Source organism: Canis aureus, chromosome 35 (assembly GCF_053574225.1).
Source record: "Canis aureus isolate CA01 chromosome 35, VMU_Caureus_v.1.0, whole genome shotgun sequence".
Lineage (NCBI taxonomy): Eukaryota > Metazoa > Chordata > Mammalia > Carnivora > Canidae > Canis > Canis aureus.
Window position 1 is genome coordinate 25,769,372 of NC_135645.1, and position 13,427 is coordinate 25,782,798.

General features: G+C 51.2%; 1 protein-coding gene across 20 annotated transcripts in view; it reads right to left on the reverse strand.

Moving 5' to 3' along the window:
- Positions 1–13,427, reverse strand: part of ST3GAL6 (ST3 beta-galactoside alpha-2,3-sialyltransferase 6) — a 78,210-nt gene that overhangs the window by 27,231 nt on the left and 37,552 nt on the right. For 18 of the 20 annotated variants that reach the window (XR_013372522.1, XR_013372521.1, XR_013372520.1 and 15 more), the window contains 5 exons: positions 13,295–13,398; positions 12,155–12,218; positions 5,356–5,451; positions 2,507–2,693; positions 2,259–2,396 (listed from right to left, as the gene is read on the reverse strand). Coding sequence is in view for 16 of the 20 variants with exons in the window: in XM_077884411.1 (XP_077740537.1) it covers positions 2,259–2,396; positions 2,507–2,693; positions 5,356–5,451; positions 12,155–12,218; positions 13,295–13,398 (589 nt within the window). In the remaining 4 variants the exon portion in view is untranslated. Of the gene's footprint in view, positions 1–2,258; positions 2,397–2,506; positions 2,694–4,538; positions 4,721–4,884; positions 5,239–5,355; positions 5,452–12,154; positions 12,219–13,294; positions 13,399–13,427 lie in introns of those variants that run through there. The other 2 variants (XM_077884416.1, XM_077884415.1) reach the window with 2 other exon arrangements.

The window sequence follows — 13,427 nt, forward strand, 5'->3', positions numbered from 1 at the left end:
CCATTTTGTGCACCTCTCACCCACAGAAATAGATTATCCCCTGACGGAATCTTAACCCTGGCTCAGTCTACACCCGAGCAGAACAACGAGCTAAGAGAAGACCACATGTGCCTGGGTACACCTGACACGCATGGCCAAAGTCTCGAGTGGCTGTCAGTATTCCCCTAGTAAGTTTCCATTCCTACCCTCCAACATGACCACTTTATACCTTTATCAGCTTCCTTCCTCCTTTGAACAGACAAATTAATCCTCATTTCACTAACAGAAAATCTATACCGTCTTCCCAACTCCCAACTACCTTCATCTTTACCTGTATTTTCAGCGCTCACTCCTTTTATGTGCTGGCGATGTCCCTGCTACCTGTGGCCAGCCTCTGCACTCGCGCTTTCTTCTTTCATCCCATCTCTTCTCTCCCAAGTCTGCTTCTACAGTCACCCACTTGCTCTCCTCCATTTCCTCTGCTGAATCCTTCTCTTCAGCATATAAACATGGCACCCATCTTTTAAAAACCACCACAAGAGCAACCTTCCTTGATCCTGTGTCTTTCAACCATTTCTCTGCTCCCTTTTCTAACAAAAGGCCATTGAAGAACTGCCTCCACTTGCTCATGCCCTGTGTTCTCTTTAACCTAGTTTAAGCAGGCTTTCTTTTTTATTCTTGTCCACATCATCAGGATGACTTCACGTTTCCAGAACCAGGGTTTGTTCTTTGTGCTCAACCTCTGGACAGCATCCCACATAACTGACCTCTCTGAAACACTGCTGTGTCCTCAACTTGGCTTTTGGGATGCCACGTTCTACTGGAACTTTAATCTAGTTACAACTAGTTTTAGCATCGTCTCTAAGATCAGGATCTTCCTATGCTTTTGGAGATACTACCTAAAATAAAAAACAAAGGGGGTATCTGATCTTACCTGGCAGGAAATAAGAGTGAAAAAAGGCATAAAACATACATTCAGAAGCTGTCGTTTCCCCTCAAAATTACTAAGAAAGTACTTAAGTTGACCTTTCCTCTCAAAATTACTATGAAATAAGGCTTACATTTAAAACATTTATGCTTTTTGACTTGGGAATTCCACTTCCAAGGAGTCTTAGAAATCACACAAGTGGGCTGAAAAGCCCTATAATCCTGTGTATTTCTACATAATTTATAGAGGGGAAAAAAGATGGATTCAAGCAGAAATATCTATAAATAGGGGAATAGTTAAATGGAGGGGGGAATGGCAGAAAATATCCACGGTAGAAGTGCAATTATACTGAAGGAAAAATAGGTGTTTGTAAATGCATAGATGATAGTCTGGAAGGATATAAAAGGCAAAAAAAAAAAAAAAATACTTGTGGGATAATGAGTTACAGAGGGAAGAGAAGGATGATTTTCTTTATATGTATATAAAATCAAATCTATATTAAACAATATGTTTTTATATATATACACACACACATATTCCCTTGAACTTATTTCATAATAAGCATTAGAATCTAATAGTTCTAAAGTTTAGAATCATATTAAAAATTAAATCATATTAAAAAAAAGATACCTGATGTGTGTTTATCTCTTTGGATTTTCCCTGATGACAAAAAGGGGACACCTCATGTCAAGTGAGCTATTATGTCAGTTTCTCAGGCCTCAAGTGAGAAACCCGTCTGGGCCGCCACTGGAGGGGCCCCTGGAGGGGCCCAGTGGGCCTCGTCTTCTGGGGCATGGAAACCAAAGGGCTCCAGGAGTCCAAGTCAGGGAGACTGCTTTTAATTAAAGAATCTGGAGTTTCAACAACGTTTCCTCAGACTTCAGTGCCAGTGTCTCCTCTGACCACAGAAGTATGGCTACCTTGTCCTTCGTCCCCTTGGCTGAGATATTTTTATCCGAGACAGTTCTCTCGAGCCTGAAAAGCCTTGCGCTTGTCCTGAGCCGTCCTGCTACCCCAGCACAGCCTGCCCGGCAGCTCCCTCCCACTGAAGACACTGAAGACAGGTTCTGAGAAAGGAGGCGCTGGGCCACACAGAGAGAGACCCCAGAAGGCTCTGAGGCCAGGAAAAAAAAAAAACATAAAACAAAAAACCCCCACTCCACCTAAGACTCTTTCCTTGCGATCTGAAAAACAAAAATAATATCCCAGCTGCCTAATTCACTGCCCCAGATGTGGCCTTCAGAAGCCACCCCGAGTCCTGTAGCTCATCCTTTCTGAGAACCCTAGGAACTCTCCACCCCACCCCTAGCCAGATCTTCAGTTTGAAACTGTGCAAAGAAAAATAACGTACCTGGTTTTTGGGAAACACTTTTGGGAAGTGAAGCAGTTCATAAGCTGCCATTCTGATAATGAAAGGATCTAATATTCTGATTTGATAAGGTTTGTAGATCAAGTTTAAAGCTGGTTTCTTCCAAAAACCATTAGTGTTCTGAAATAGAACAACACAAAATAGAACATTGTGGTTGTCCTTTTGGTTTTTTAAGTGAAAAAAAAAAAAAATGAAGGTAATCGGAAGACAGATGGATGTTGCCAACTTACTATTTTGCCACCCGTCAACACTTCCCACAGCCACTTTAAGTCAAGCGGCTTAAAAGCAGTGAGAATCGCTGTAGTATTAGGATCATTGTGATTGGGATCTGAAAAAACAGATTCTGGATAAAAAAGTCGGAAGGTTGTCCTTCTCCCAACTTCCTCTTCATGTCCTAAAACAGGACCATTATTCATTCTGTGGGTAGTAAAACACAAAATATGTAGACCAAGTACGTGAGCCAATTCCATCCGTTTCAGAGCTTTCAGAACAAACAGCAGCAGCCAGTGGTCCCAGTGCTTAAAGCTACAAGGCAACTGTTGTTTGTTTTTGTTTTTTTAAATACACAACAGCCAAGGAAATAATTCCCTTTCACAAAACGGCTGCTTTTTTAAAATTAATTGTGGGGCCACTGGTAATTCAGCCCTACACCCAGGAAAACCAAAGTCTGCGTAAAACAAAATGGGAACCTAGAGCCACAGCATGCTAGGGTTAGAAGAGACCTAGGAGGGCCTGCAGCCAGAACCCCCTGCATCGGGGCCCTGCAGTCCAGAGACAAAGCGCCTCGCCCAGGGTTACACAGGGTGTGGCACACGGAGGGACAGGCAAGGGCTCTGAAGGTGATCTGAAGAGCCACCAAAATTGCAGAGCTCTGGAATCCATCTGAACCTGCCTCATTACACCCAAGCAGATGCGACTGGCACAGCGAGACCCGCTGCTGGGTTTGCGGCCGCGGTGCCGCGTGCATCGGCCGAGGGGGCACAGGCTTTGTTTCCCCAACACCGGCCCCTGGGGGAGCGGTACGGTTTCCCCCTTTGCCCCCGGCTCCGTGTAACACAAGACGGTCCCAGTAACACTTGACACGACTTCCGTGAATCCGTGAAGGCTGTGCCCGGGGCACTCCCCCGCCAGGGGCTGCTGCCTGCTGCGGCCCGAGGAGCAGGTGTCTAGACCCCGGGGCGGGGGGGGGGGGGGGGGGACCCTCTCGAGGGTCTCACAATGGGCAGTGATCCGGGGAGCGTGGGGCCTCCCCCTGCGGAAGCCCCTGCACAGCCCCCCCCCCCCCACGCACCGCCCCACACAGCCCAGGATGACCTTACTGCGACCTTTCAGGGAGGAAAGGGAGAAGTGGCCTCGGCTCCCCACTCCCCCCGCGGGCTCCCCTGGCCGCCCTCCAACCCCAGGTCTCCGTCCGCTGCAGGGGCCCAGCCCGCCTGGCGCCCCAGCCCCTCGCTCTACCCTGGCCCGGCCCACGGCAGGCTCCGGCACCCCGACCTTCGCAAGAGGAGCAACCAGGAAAAGCCTCCTTCCGGTGCATACCATCTCCCCTACAGCCCCTTCCTCGACCCCACACAGAACTTCTCAAGACCCTCGCCTCCCCTGGCCTCCCCCTCTGTCTCCGTCCTTCTCCTGCAGACCGCGCTGCCCGGGGCGCCCCCCGATCCTGCCTCCAGCTCTGCTTCTGGGGAGCGTGAGCGGGCTTCGGGGGGCCAGGCCCACGGCCAACTCCGCGTCCTCCTCTGGCAGGACCTCCGGCCAGCGCTGCGCACAGCTGACGACCCTTCTCTCCTCTGAAACCCTCCCGACCTCACTGGTGGATCCTCTTCCATCTCTCACTCCTCCCCGCCCCCCCTTTTTTACTCTACCTCCAAGCATAGAGTATGTCAAGACTCAGTCCTGGGCCCTCTTCTCTTTCTTGGAAGTCTTGCCCAGACCGTGGTTTAAATTCCACTAACAGGCTGCCTTGAACCTCCATCAAGCCTTGAACCTGTTCCCCACCTGCCGACCTGCCCCATCACCGCAAATCTAGAAGCATCTTAAGCCGAACATGTTCACACAGAAATCTTGACTCTCCTCAAACATGTCCCTACCCTAGGCTTCTCCCAACTCAGTAAATGGTGCCTCGAGACCCTACCCAGTCAGTCTCTGAGGCCGAAAACCCAAAGGGGGGCATCTGTTCCTTTATCCCCACCTCCGCTCACACCTGGAGTGACAAGTCCTGGTAACTCCACCTCTAAGACACGTCTCCATCTATCCACTTACCTCTCTGTCGCGACAATCCTCTTCCAAGCCACCACCACCTGCCTGAATACAGCCACCCCACTGGCCTCTTCGTTTCTATCCTTGTCCCTCATACCCCACTGTCCATGCTACAGCCAATGTATTTTAAGAACAGAACCAGATCAATTTGCTCTCTTGCTTAAAAATCTTCAGGTTTCCTGTTGTACTTAAAATAAAATCCAAGTTGTAACCTCAGTTTATAGAGTCCCACACAGCCTGCTCCTTCCCGGACTCTTCAGCTTCTGATCCTGCCGCCCTCCCTCCTCACTGGTTTGCTTGCTCCTTCTCTCAAACCCAGGATCGTATCCTCCCCAGGACCTGCACTAACCATTCCCGCTGCCCGGACTGCTCTTCCCTAGTCTTCACGTGGCTGGTATAGACGATCACTCAGGTCCAGGTGGAGGTCTCCTCCTCCAAGTGGTCATCCATTCTAAGGTAGCTATTCCGTCGTCTATCCCAGTATTGTCTGCACGGCCTTTATTTTTCGATTTCCTTATTTAATTTCTGTGTTCTCCCCCCTTCATGAGAATGTAAGCTCCACAGGGAATAAGAACATTATTATTTCTGCTCTACCCCCTGTGGCTAGAATTGTGCCTGGAATAGTAAGGAGACCTCATAAATATTTGCTAAGGAGATGATGTGACAATCTAGGCCTACCCTAGCCAACCACTGAGACCCCGCTTGTGTAATGGACTTAAATAGATCTAAGCATCTTCCTTTTAAAATGACAGTCCTACTAAAATAGAAAACCATACTCTTTAGCAACAATTCCAGATTAGCAAATAGGAACTATGTTTACCTTATTATGACATCATAGGAGTCAATTTTTTCTCCTAATGTCTTATTCTTCAGAACTCCTCCATTACCAACCACCACGCACTTTTTACACGGCACACTGTTGGGCAAACAGACAAGCGAGAGGTTGAGACATCTTTCACATAACTGGGCGATTCCAAGAATTTGTTCAGACTTTCTGGAACCCAACGCCAAATTTCACTTGTTGCATAGGTAGAAAAAGAACCAATTGTGACTTAAATGTCTAGGGATATATTAGAAAGACGCAAGATTCAAGAAATAACACTCTACAGGAAGCACATGATCGTTAGCAACTGACAGTTGCTTTTAAGTCCATACACAGTCCCTCACGTGACTCTCCTAACCACCTGCTGAGACAGCCACGCTCGATATTTCCATTTTACAAAGGAAAAAGGCATTCAGAGAGGTGCTGGCGAACACTTCAAAGTCGTACTCCCAAGAGGCAGAATCAGAATTTGCATCCAGACCCCAGGATGACAAAATCACCACCTGGCCTGTGGTCCTGCGTGTTAATATTGATAGTGTGTTCACGTCACACCCCTGTACATTTTTCACCGGCACTGCCCACTCTGAGCATCCTGAGATTCCAGCTCTGGGTCACGGCCGCATCTTGTCAGTGTGCGGACAGTTTGGAATCCGGTGGGGAAGGTGTAGCCTCCCCGGCCCTGCCCGTGAGCCCTTCAGTTCCCCAAACACGTACTGCTCCTTGGAGCTTAACCAACGAAAACTAAAAGTTCACTCGGTGTTCCTGGCAGCTTTCAGGTAGATGACGAAGTGGGACCTCCTGCTGCTGGCGGGGATCAGCCCAGGGCCCCGGACTGTGTACCATCAGCTCTCGGCAGACCCGGCCTGGCCCGTCACCGCCTCCCGGCCAGGCCTGGAGAAAGGACAACACAGATCATGCCCCTCTCCTTTGGGGGACGAGGCTACAGAGGGGAAGCCTGTTGAGACTGGCTGTCCAAAGCCTTCATGACATGAAAGTGTAAAGAAAAAAAAAAAAAAAAACACTGCTTCTAGAAATCATGAAATAAAGCAGACCAGAACTCTAGACCATAAGGCTCTTCGGAAATTAAGGAGTAGCAGAATCACAAGTACTGTAGCATCTGTCAACTTAGGGGGGCTCCTGGGCGGCTCAGCTGGAGGACCATGTGGCTCCCGACTTCGGGGTCGGGAGTTCAAGCCCCACATTGGGTGTAGAGATTACTTAAATAAACTTGAATGAATAAGTAATCCCAGAGAATACAGGAGTAACTAAAAAGAGCCGAGCGCCGGCCCTGTCGGGTTAAGAGGGGACAACGTCCACGTTGCACACAGATGCGTAAGTTGACTTTCCTCACTGGGATCTGTTTAGCGCACCTATTTGGGAAGCTTTGAAGTGCTGGAAAATGCTCTTCTACGCATTTTGATTTGGGTCTCTTAGGTCCCCAACCGAAGAGTCACGTCCGACTCCGTCTACTTTGTCATACAAAGGAGAAGATCCAGAGCAGGACAGGCGTCAGAGACTGGGTTAGGGCGACCTTGTCCGGGCACTCCTGGAGGACGCACCCCCAAAAACTCCCACCGTGGGCAGCCCACAACGTGCTCTAGAATTCCAGGAAGGCAAGGTTACCCCTGCTGCTCTGCGTGGCGACCAGGGACCCGGAGGGGAGGGGAACGCTGGCAAACAGCCCAAACTCTTTCCTTTGGGGGGTTGGGGGGGGACCCTCCTCCTCCTCACCGGACTCTCCCCGCATGCTCTGTAACAAGGGCAAGTCTCACCCACAGCTGGTCTGACTCTTGCTTCCAGAACCTTGGGGCTCATTTTAATGCACATCAGAGGCTGGGCCTCCTGAGGCTGGCGCCACCTCCCCTGCGCCCCGAGCGAGGCTGGGCACCTCGGGCACCGGAGGGAGGATGGAACAGCGGCTCCGACCGCGCACGGGGCTGCGGGAGAAGAGCCCGAACCCGGGCACCGACCGGGCCTCCCCGTAGGCTGCGGCGCCCCCTCCCCGCGCCCTCCCCGGAGCCTCAGCAGAGGCCCGACCCGCCCTCCTGTGTGGAGGGGACCCGGGGGCGGGGGGGGGGGGGGGGGGGGGGGCCGGGAGAGGGGGTGGACTCGGGAGGCGGGGGGAGGCGGGGGGCCTGGAGGAGGGCGGGGGGCCTGGAGGAGGAGGAGGGGGGGGCCGGGAGGGACCCGCGGCTGCGCCCCGCTCCAGGGGCTCCCCGCGGCCGGACAGGCGGGGGAGCAGCGGCGCCCCTCGGTCATCCGACGGGTCACGCCCGGGGCCCTGGCCTCCCGCCTTCCTCTGGCCGCCCCGGCAGCCCCATCACCCCAAGGCGGGGGCCCGCGGTCCTCAAGGCGCTTCGCGGCGCCCCCTCCCCGCGCTCCCCGACACTTCCCGGTTTGCCCCCGGCGGCGGGAGGCGGGAGGCCGGAGGCCCCGGGTCAAGGTCAAGGCAAGGTCGCGGCAAGGTCGCGGAGTCCCCACCGGCCCCGGGGCTGCCCCGCGGGGGGTGTTGAGGGGCTGCGGGTCCCCGCCGCTCCCGGAGGGGGGGGGGGGCAGGGTCCCAGCTCGGAGCCTCCTGGGGAGGCGGCCGTCCCCGCACGTCCCGCCGCGAAGCCCGGAGGGAGCCCCGCTGTGCGCCCCGCCCGTGGTCGAGGCCCTGGGGCGCCCCGCGGGCTGCACCTGCGACAGTGGGGGGGGGGGGGGGCAGGACCCTGGCGGCTGCGGCTGCAGCGGGGCTCCCCGGGCGGGCTCCCGGCGGGCCGTGGAGGGGGCGGGACGCGGGGGCCGAGGCCCGAGCTGCAGGGGGGCCCCCCGGGGGCTGGAGAGCTGCCCCCCCCCCGACCCCTCCCTCCCGCAAGCTCCTCCCGCGTCCTCAAGGGTGGGCGAGGCGCGGGCCGGGCTTCGGGGGTCGCGATGCCCCAGCAGCGGAGGCCCGGACGGGGCCGCGGAAGGGACCTGCGAGCTGCCCGGGGCGGCCTCGGGGGCATCGCGGGGCCCGGACCGCAGGTCCCCAGGTTCCCCGCTGCGCCGCGAGGGCCCGCCCGGGGTCCCGAGGTCACGAGGTCCCCTGCCTCAGCCACCAGCAACACCACCCCCCCTCCCCCCCCCCCCCCGCCCCGCACACACCGAGGGGCCCGCGCCAGGTCACGGAGCAGGCCGTGGTCTCCCCAAGAGCCGGGCATCCCCGTGGGCGCCCCCCGCCTGCCGACTCCCTCACCCCCCACCCCCCCACCCCCCGTTCCTCGACCTTCCCCTTCCCGGCCAGGTCACGTCCCTCCTCTGAGGCCACAGTCCCGGCCTCACACCCAGTCTGCGCTTTTCCATAAAAGGAGGAACACGGGGGGGAAAAAAAACAAAAACAAAACAAAAACAAAAACACCATGAAAAGGTTGCTCTAATTGGTTTTAAAAACGGTTTGTCGGGGTGCCTGGGGGGCTCGGTGGTTGAGCGTCTCCCTTAGGCCCAGGGCGCGACCCTGGAGACCCGGGATCCCCCCTCGGGCTCCCCACATGGAGCCTGCTTCTCCCTCTGCCTGGGTCTCTGCCTCTCTGTCTCACGAATAAATAAATCTTTTAAGTAAAAAAAGGATGTTCAATTGTGGGGTCTTTCTGGTCTTTTCTCTGCTTGTTAAATTGTGGAGGGAGGTGCTGAGAACAGGAGAAGTCTGCAGGCCTCCCTCCACCGCCCCCATAACCTCTCTGGGCCTCACTTCTCTCCCCTTTAGAGGGCTGGGCTGGACTAGGCCTCCATGGGCTGCAGGATTCACCACTTTAGAGTCTGGATCTCAGGCCAAGGAACGGCCAGGGGAGGGGAGTTTGGGTCCTCGGGACTCTTCACAGGACAGCACGGTGCCCCCCTGTTCACCCGCCCCAACCTGCTGGGCCTTGCTCAGAAGAGAAGCTCAACGATACACAGGGAAAAGCCCAAGACTTATATTCCCTGTTAAAAAGAGGAATAAAAATGGGTGATGCACATTTCCCATTGCATGGTGTCCCTGGTTCACAGAGAATCCCGGTTACAAAATTAGGGCAAAAGGCAATTTTCTGCAACGCAAATATTTTCCTAACAGTTATGATTGCACATAAGGAGGCAAATGACTAATTACTAAGTGACCAAAAACTTAGAAAAAGAACAGGGGAGTCTGGTTTTTTGTTTTGTGTTTTGGTGGCCAGGGGGAGGGGGGGGCAGTGGTTAGCAAAGGGAGGAGGCCGAGCAAAGAGCAAGCATGGGGCCGTGTAGCTCCAGGGGTCTTTCAGTGCCACGGCCGAACACACACACACTCCTCTTCCCTTCCTCCCTTATTTCTCGCCCAAGTTCTTGATGGAAGTAGCTTTGGGGAAAGGTTCTCTCTGCCTCAGAGTTACATTAGTAACGTTACCGGCCAATATGGCAAATATGAGAAGTCCTTCATAGGAAATGTCACTTCATGGGCACAGGGTGAGCGGGGTGGGGAAGCACCTGGGTGGCTCAGTTAAGCAGCTGACTCCTGATTTGGCTCAGGTCATTATCTCAGGGTCGTGGGATGGAACCCCACGACAGGCTCCTCAGTCAGCTTGAGGTGTGCTTGAGCTTCTCTCTCCCTCTGCCCCTCCCCCTACTTACACACTTGTGAGTAAAATATCTTTTAAGAAAGGTGTCGCTTCATAAAAAAAATAAAATTTTAAAATTTTAAAAAAAGAAATGCCACTTCAAAATGATCTACAAAAGCTTCCACAGACAACCAATTCTTCAAGAGACAAACCACGCTGGCTTGGTGTAGGGTTACATAACTGACTTCAGAATCCTAAATATTAAAAAAAAAAAAAAAAAAAAAAAGAATCCTAAATATTTACCAGGCACAGAGAGACAGGTGGAGACCAGTGGCCCCTCAATAATCCTGTTTCCTTTGTCCCTCAAATAGGACTTTTTAAAATGTGGGCCACAGCCACTTTATTAATTTTTTTTTTTTTAGGCTTCATTCCTTGTCCAACTTCCAGCCATGTGTGGCCTGTGACTGTAGCCCTAACCGATGGGATGCAATCGGTGGCTGCTAGCAAATGTTAAACCATCAGTTTGCTCTGGGAGAAAAAAAAAGGATAGGAGAAGCCTGGTTTGTAGTCTTGCCAATTTCTCCAGGGTATAAATATTCCCCAAATGGCTCATTTCACCTTCCTACTTTGATGACACTGAACATGGAACTGGAAAGAACTACAGCTCTCACGCTGGTGTCAACTGGCTCCAGCAGCTGAGGACCCTGGATGTCATCCAGTATTGTCTGTGACTTCTGGGCAATGTCCTTAGGCAGGAGGCAAATCCTAACTGACAGAGGCAGGGCCTTGCCCTTGACTCCTCCCTCCTGGCCAGAATGCAGATGTGACTGCTGCAAGTCCAGCCATCACACCGCATACTGAGGAAGAAGCTGTGTATGTAGGAACAACAGACTCACGGTAGAACAGCCTAGGTCCCGGGGCACCCTGGGGGGCTCAGCGCATGATCCCGGGGTCCTGGGATCAAGTCCTGCATCGGGCTCCTTACATGGAGCCTGCTTCTCCCTCTGCCTGTGTCTCTGCCTCTCTGTCTCTCATGAATAAATAAAATCTTTTAAAAATTAAAAAAAAAAAAAAAAAAAAAAAAGAACAGTCCAGGTTCCTGCTAATCATAGCTAAGAACATGGCCCCGGGGCGGGGGGGGTCGGGGGGGAGGGAGTGTTGCAGGTCAGTAGTAAAAATGACAAAGCGTGACCTAATGCATGTATGCCAAAGGTCTGCACAAAAACAATATCCTACCCATTAGAGTTTTATGAACTTTAGGTTAGAAAAGAACATACGTGGTTGCTGTTGAAAGGTGATCAAAATTTGAAATTAAGTTTATGGCACAGTTTCAGATTATAACAAATAAGGACAAGCTTAAATGTGCAACATTTATGACATAATCCACACTTTGATAATATGGGCTCCCACAGAAAAAGGAGATACGTTCAGACAAAACCTAGCACTGTTCTGGAAACTATCTCCATGTTCACACCTCCGTCCGGTATCCTCACTTATGTATCTGCTAACGAGCACCTCTGTCCACTTGGGCAAGAGGAAAAATCCAGTCATTTCCCTTTGTAATGGAGGCCTGTACCGTCCCACTGGGCCACCTGCAGACCACCTGTACTGTCCCACTGGGCCACTGGTCAGATCCTAAAATGTAGCTTTAAAATGTGTGAAGAGAGTCTACCTCCACCCAAGTAAGTACACCTGCTAAGGAGTCTATCTTTAAGAGCAAGTTCATTCCCACAGGGCTCACATGACACCAGATTTTTCTACAAACTAAACTGCCTCTTGTAGTCAGAAAACATTATCTGAGCAAGCTGTTTGCCTCCCTCCTGTAAAATTCTGAATAAAAGGAAGAGAGTCGCTTCTGAAATCCAACACTCAAGTGAAACAAAAAGGATCCTCAGGAGCAGTTATAGGATACACAGGAAGGCAGAGGAAACAGCCCATGGAGGGGCCATGAGCTGGTTCACAGAGGCCAGGAATTAATTCTGCGGTAGCAACAACTTGGACACGATGAATGTGGCTTAAAATATCCTGACCTGGAACTAGCATGGCTCACCACACACTCCGTGCACGCTTCTGAGACAATCAGTTAGGCAGCTCCTAAATTAGCTTTGTAGTGTTTATTGGATGTTCCGTAGAAATACGTACTCGACGTTTTAGGTAGGCACAGATTCGAGAAACTTTCTTGAGTGAAGACGTTTTACATTGGGGCCCACATTGTGAACCACATTAGCTAAAACTAAAAGTAAACAAAAGCAAGGAAATCCACTCACTTGTCAAACTCATCAAAGAGATCACAACTCTGCAGTTTTGAAAGAGCGAGTCGAAAATATTCCGCTGGAAAACAAATGGAGTGGTATAAATAAAAGGATTCATGGCTTCTTGGGCACATAGTAAGCCATCTGTCCCCTTCCCTCCCCCAAGCCCATTTCAAACTGGTGCAGCTCCATGGATTTATTCTGTGGTGAAAATTAATGAGGCAACTGCAATCAGCCAGCACAGCTCAACAGGCACACTCAGAAGTGCTCTAAGGACACTTTCCAAAAACTCCAGGAAAAAGAGAGAGAGAGAGAGAGAGAGAGAGAGAGAGAGAGATGCTTAATTTGAAAACAATCATAAGAAAGTAATCCCCAAGAGATCAACATCAGATATTTAAAAATATAGCCTTCAAACTGACATTCGTCTAGAAGCCAATATTTAGTAAGTTGAGGTGCAAATTATCAAATTCACTGCAATGTATTTTTGAGACACACACACCATACACATACACAAAACAAGGTCAGTTGAATATGCAAAATCTAATTCTGAAAACAAAGCGTGTCACCTCCTGGGCTCTGAGGGTCTCAAAAATAATCTACGCCATCAAGCTACATAGAGCCGGTTCGGTGGCCAAGAAGCAAAGAGGTGAACCATTTCGTCATTAGTAGATGGAGTAATTCTCTTTCAATTTAGCGAAAGTAAAATAGCCACCAGTTAGCAAAATAAGATACCCAGAGCTAGAACTTAAATGGATGACATAAAACAAAACCCAGAGGCCAAGAGGCAAAAAGGGATCCAGGGAGGACGTTAGCCCAACCCACAGGGTTATCCTGCTCATTCCACGCTGGAATAAAATAAGGCATCAGACGTTATTCAGTATCCTAATAATACTACGGCTACACTGAAGTAAAAAGCAGAAGTTTCTCAATAAAAACAACAAACCTACCATTTTATTTTTAAATTCTTTGCTGCCTCAAAAAGGAGTGGGGATTTCTATGTTAAAATTTAATGCCCTTCATCCCATCCCCACATCATTTCCTTTAGGGATCATTACGAAGCAGAAAGATGAAAAGGCCTTACAATCACATCAACATGTGGCTCACATCAAACACCACTCACATTTAAAGGGTCGCGTAAAGAATGGTATTACTGACCTGATGTTCTTATCCCATAGGGCAGATCAAACTTATCGCTACCATACAAGGAAGCAATCTTTTTAAAATCAGCTGCACACAGAAAAGGGTGAAACTGATGAAACCTGCAAGGAAAGGAAAAAGTGATTTTCCC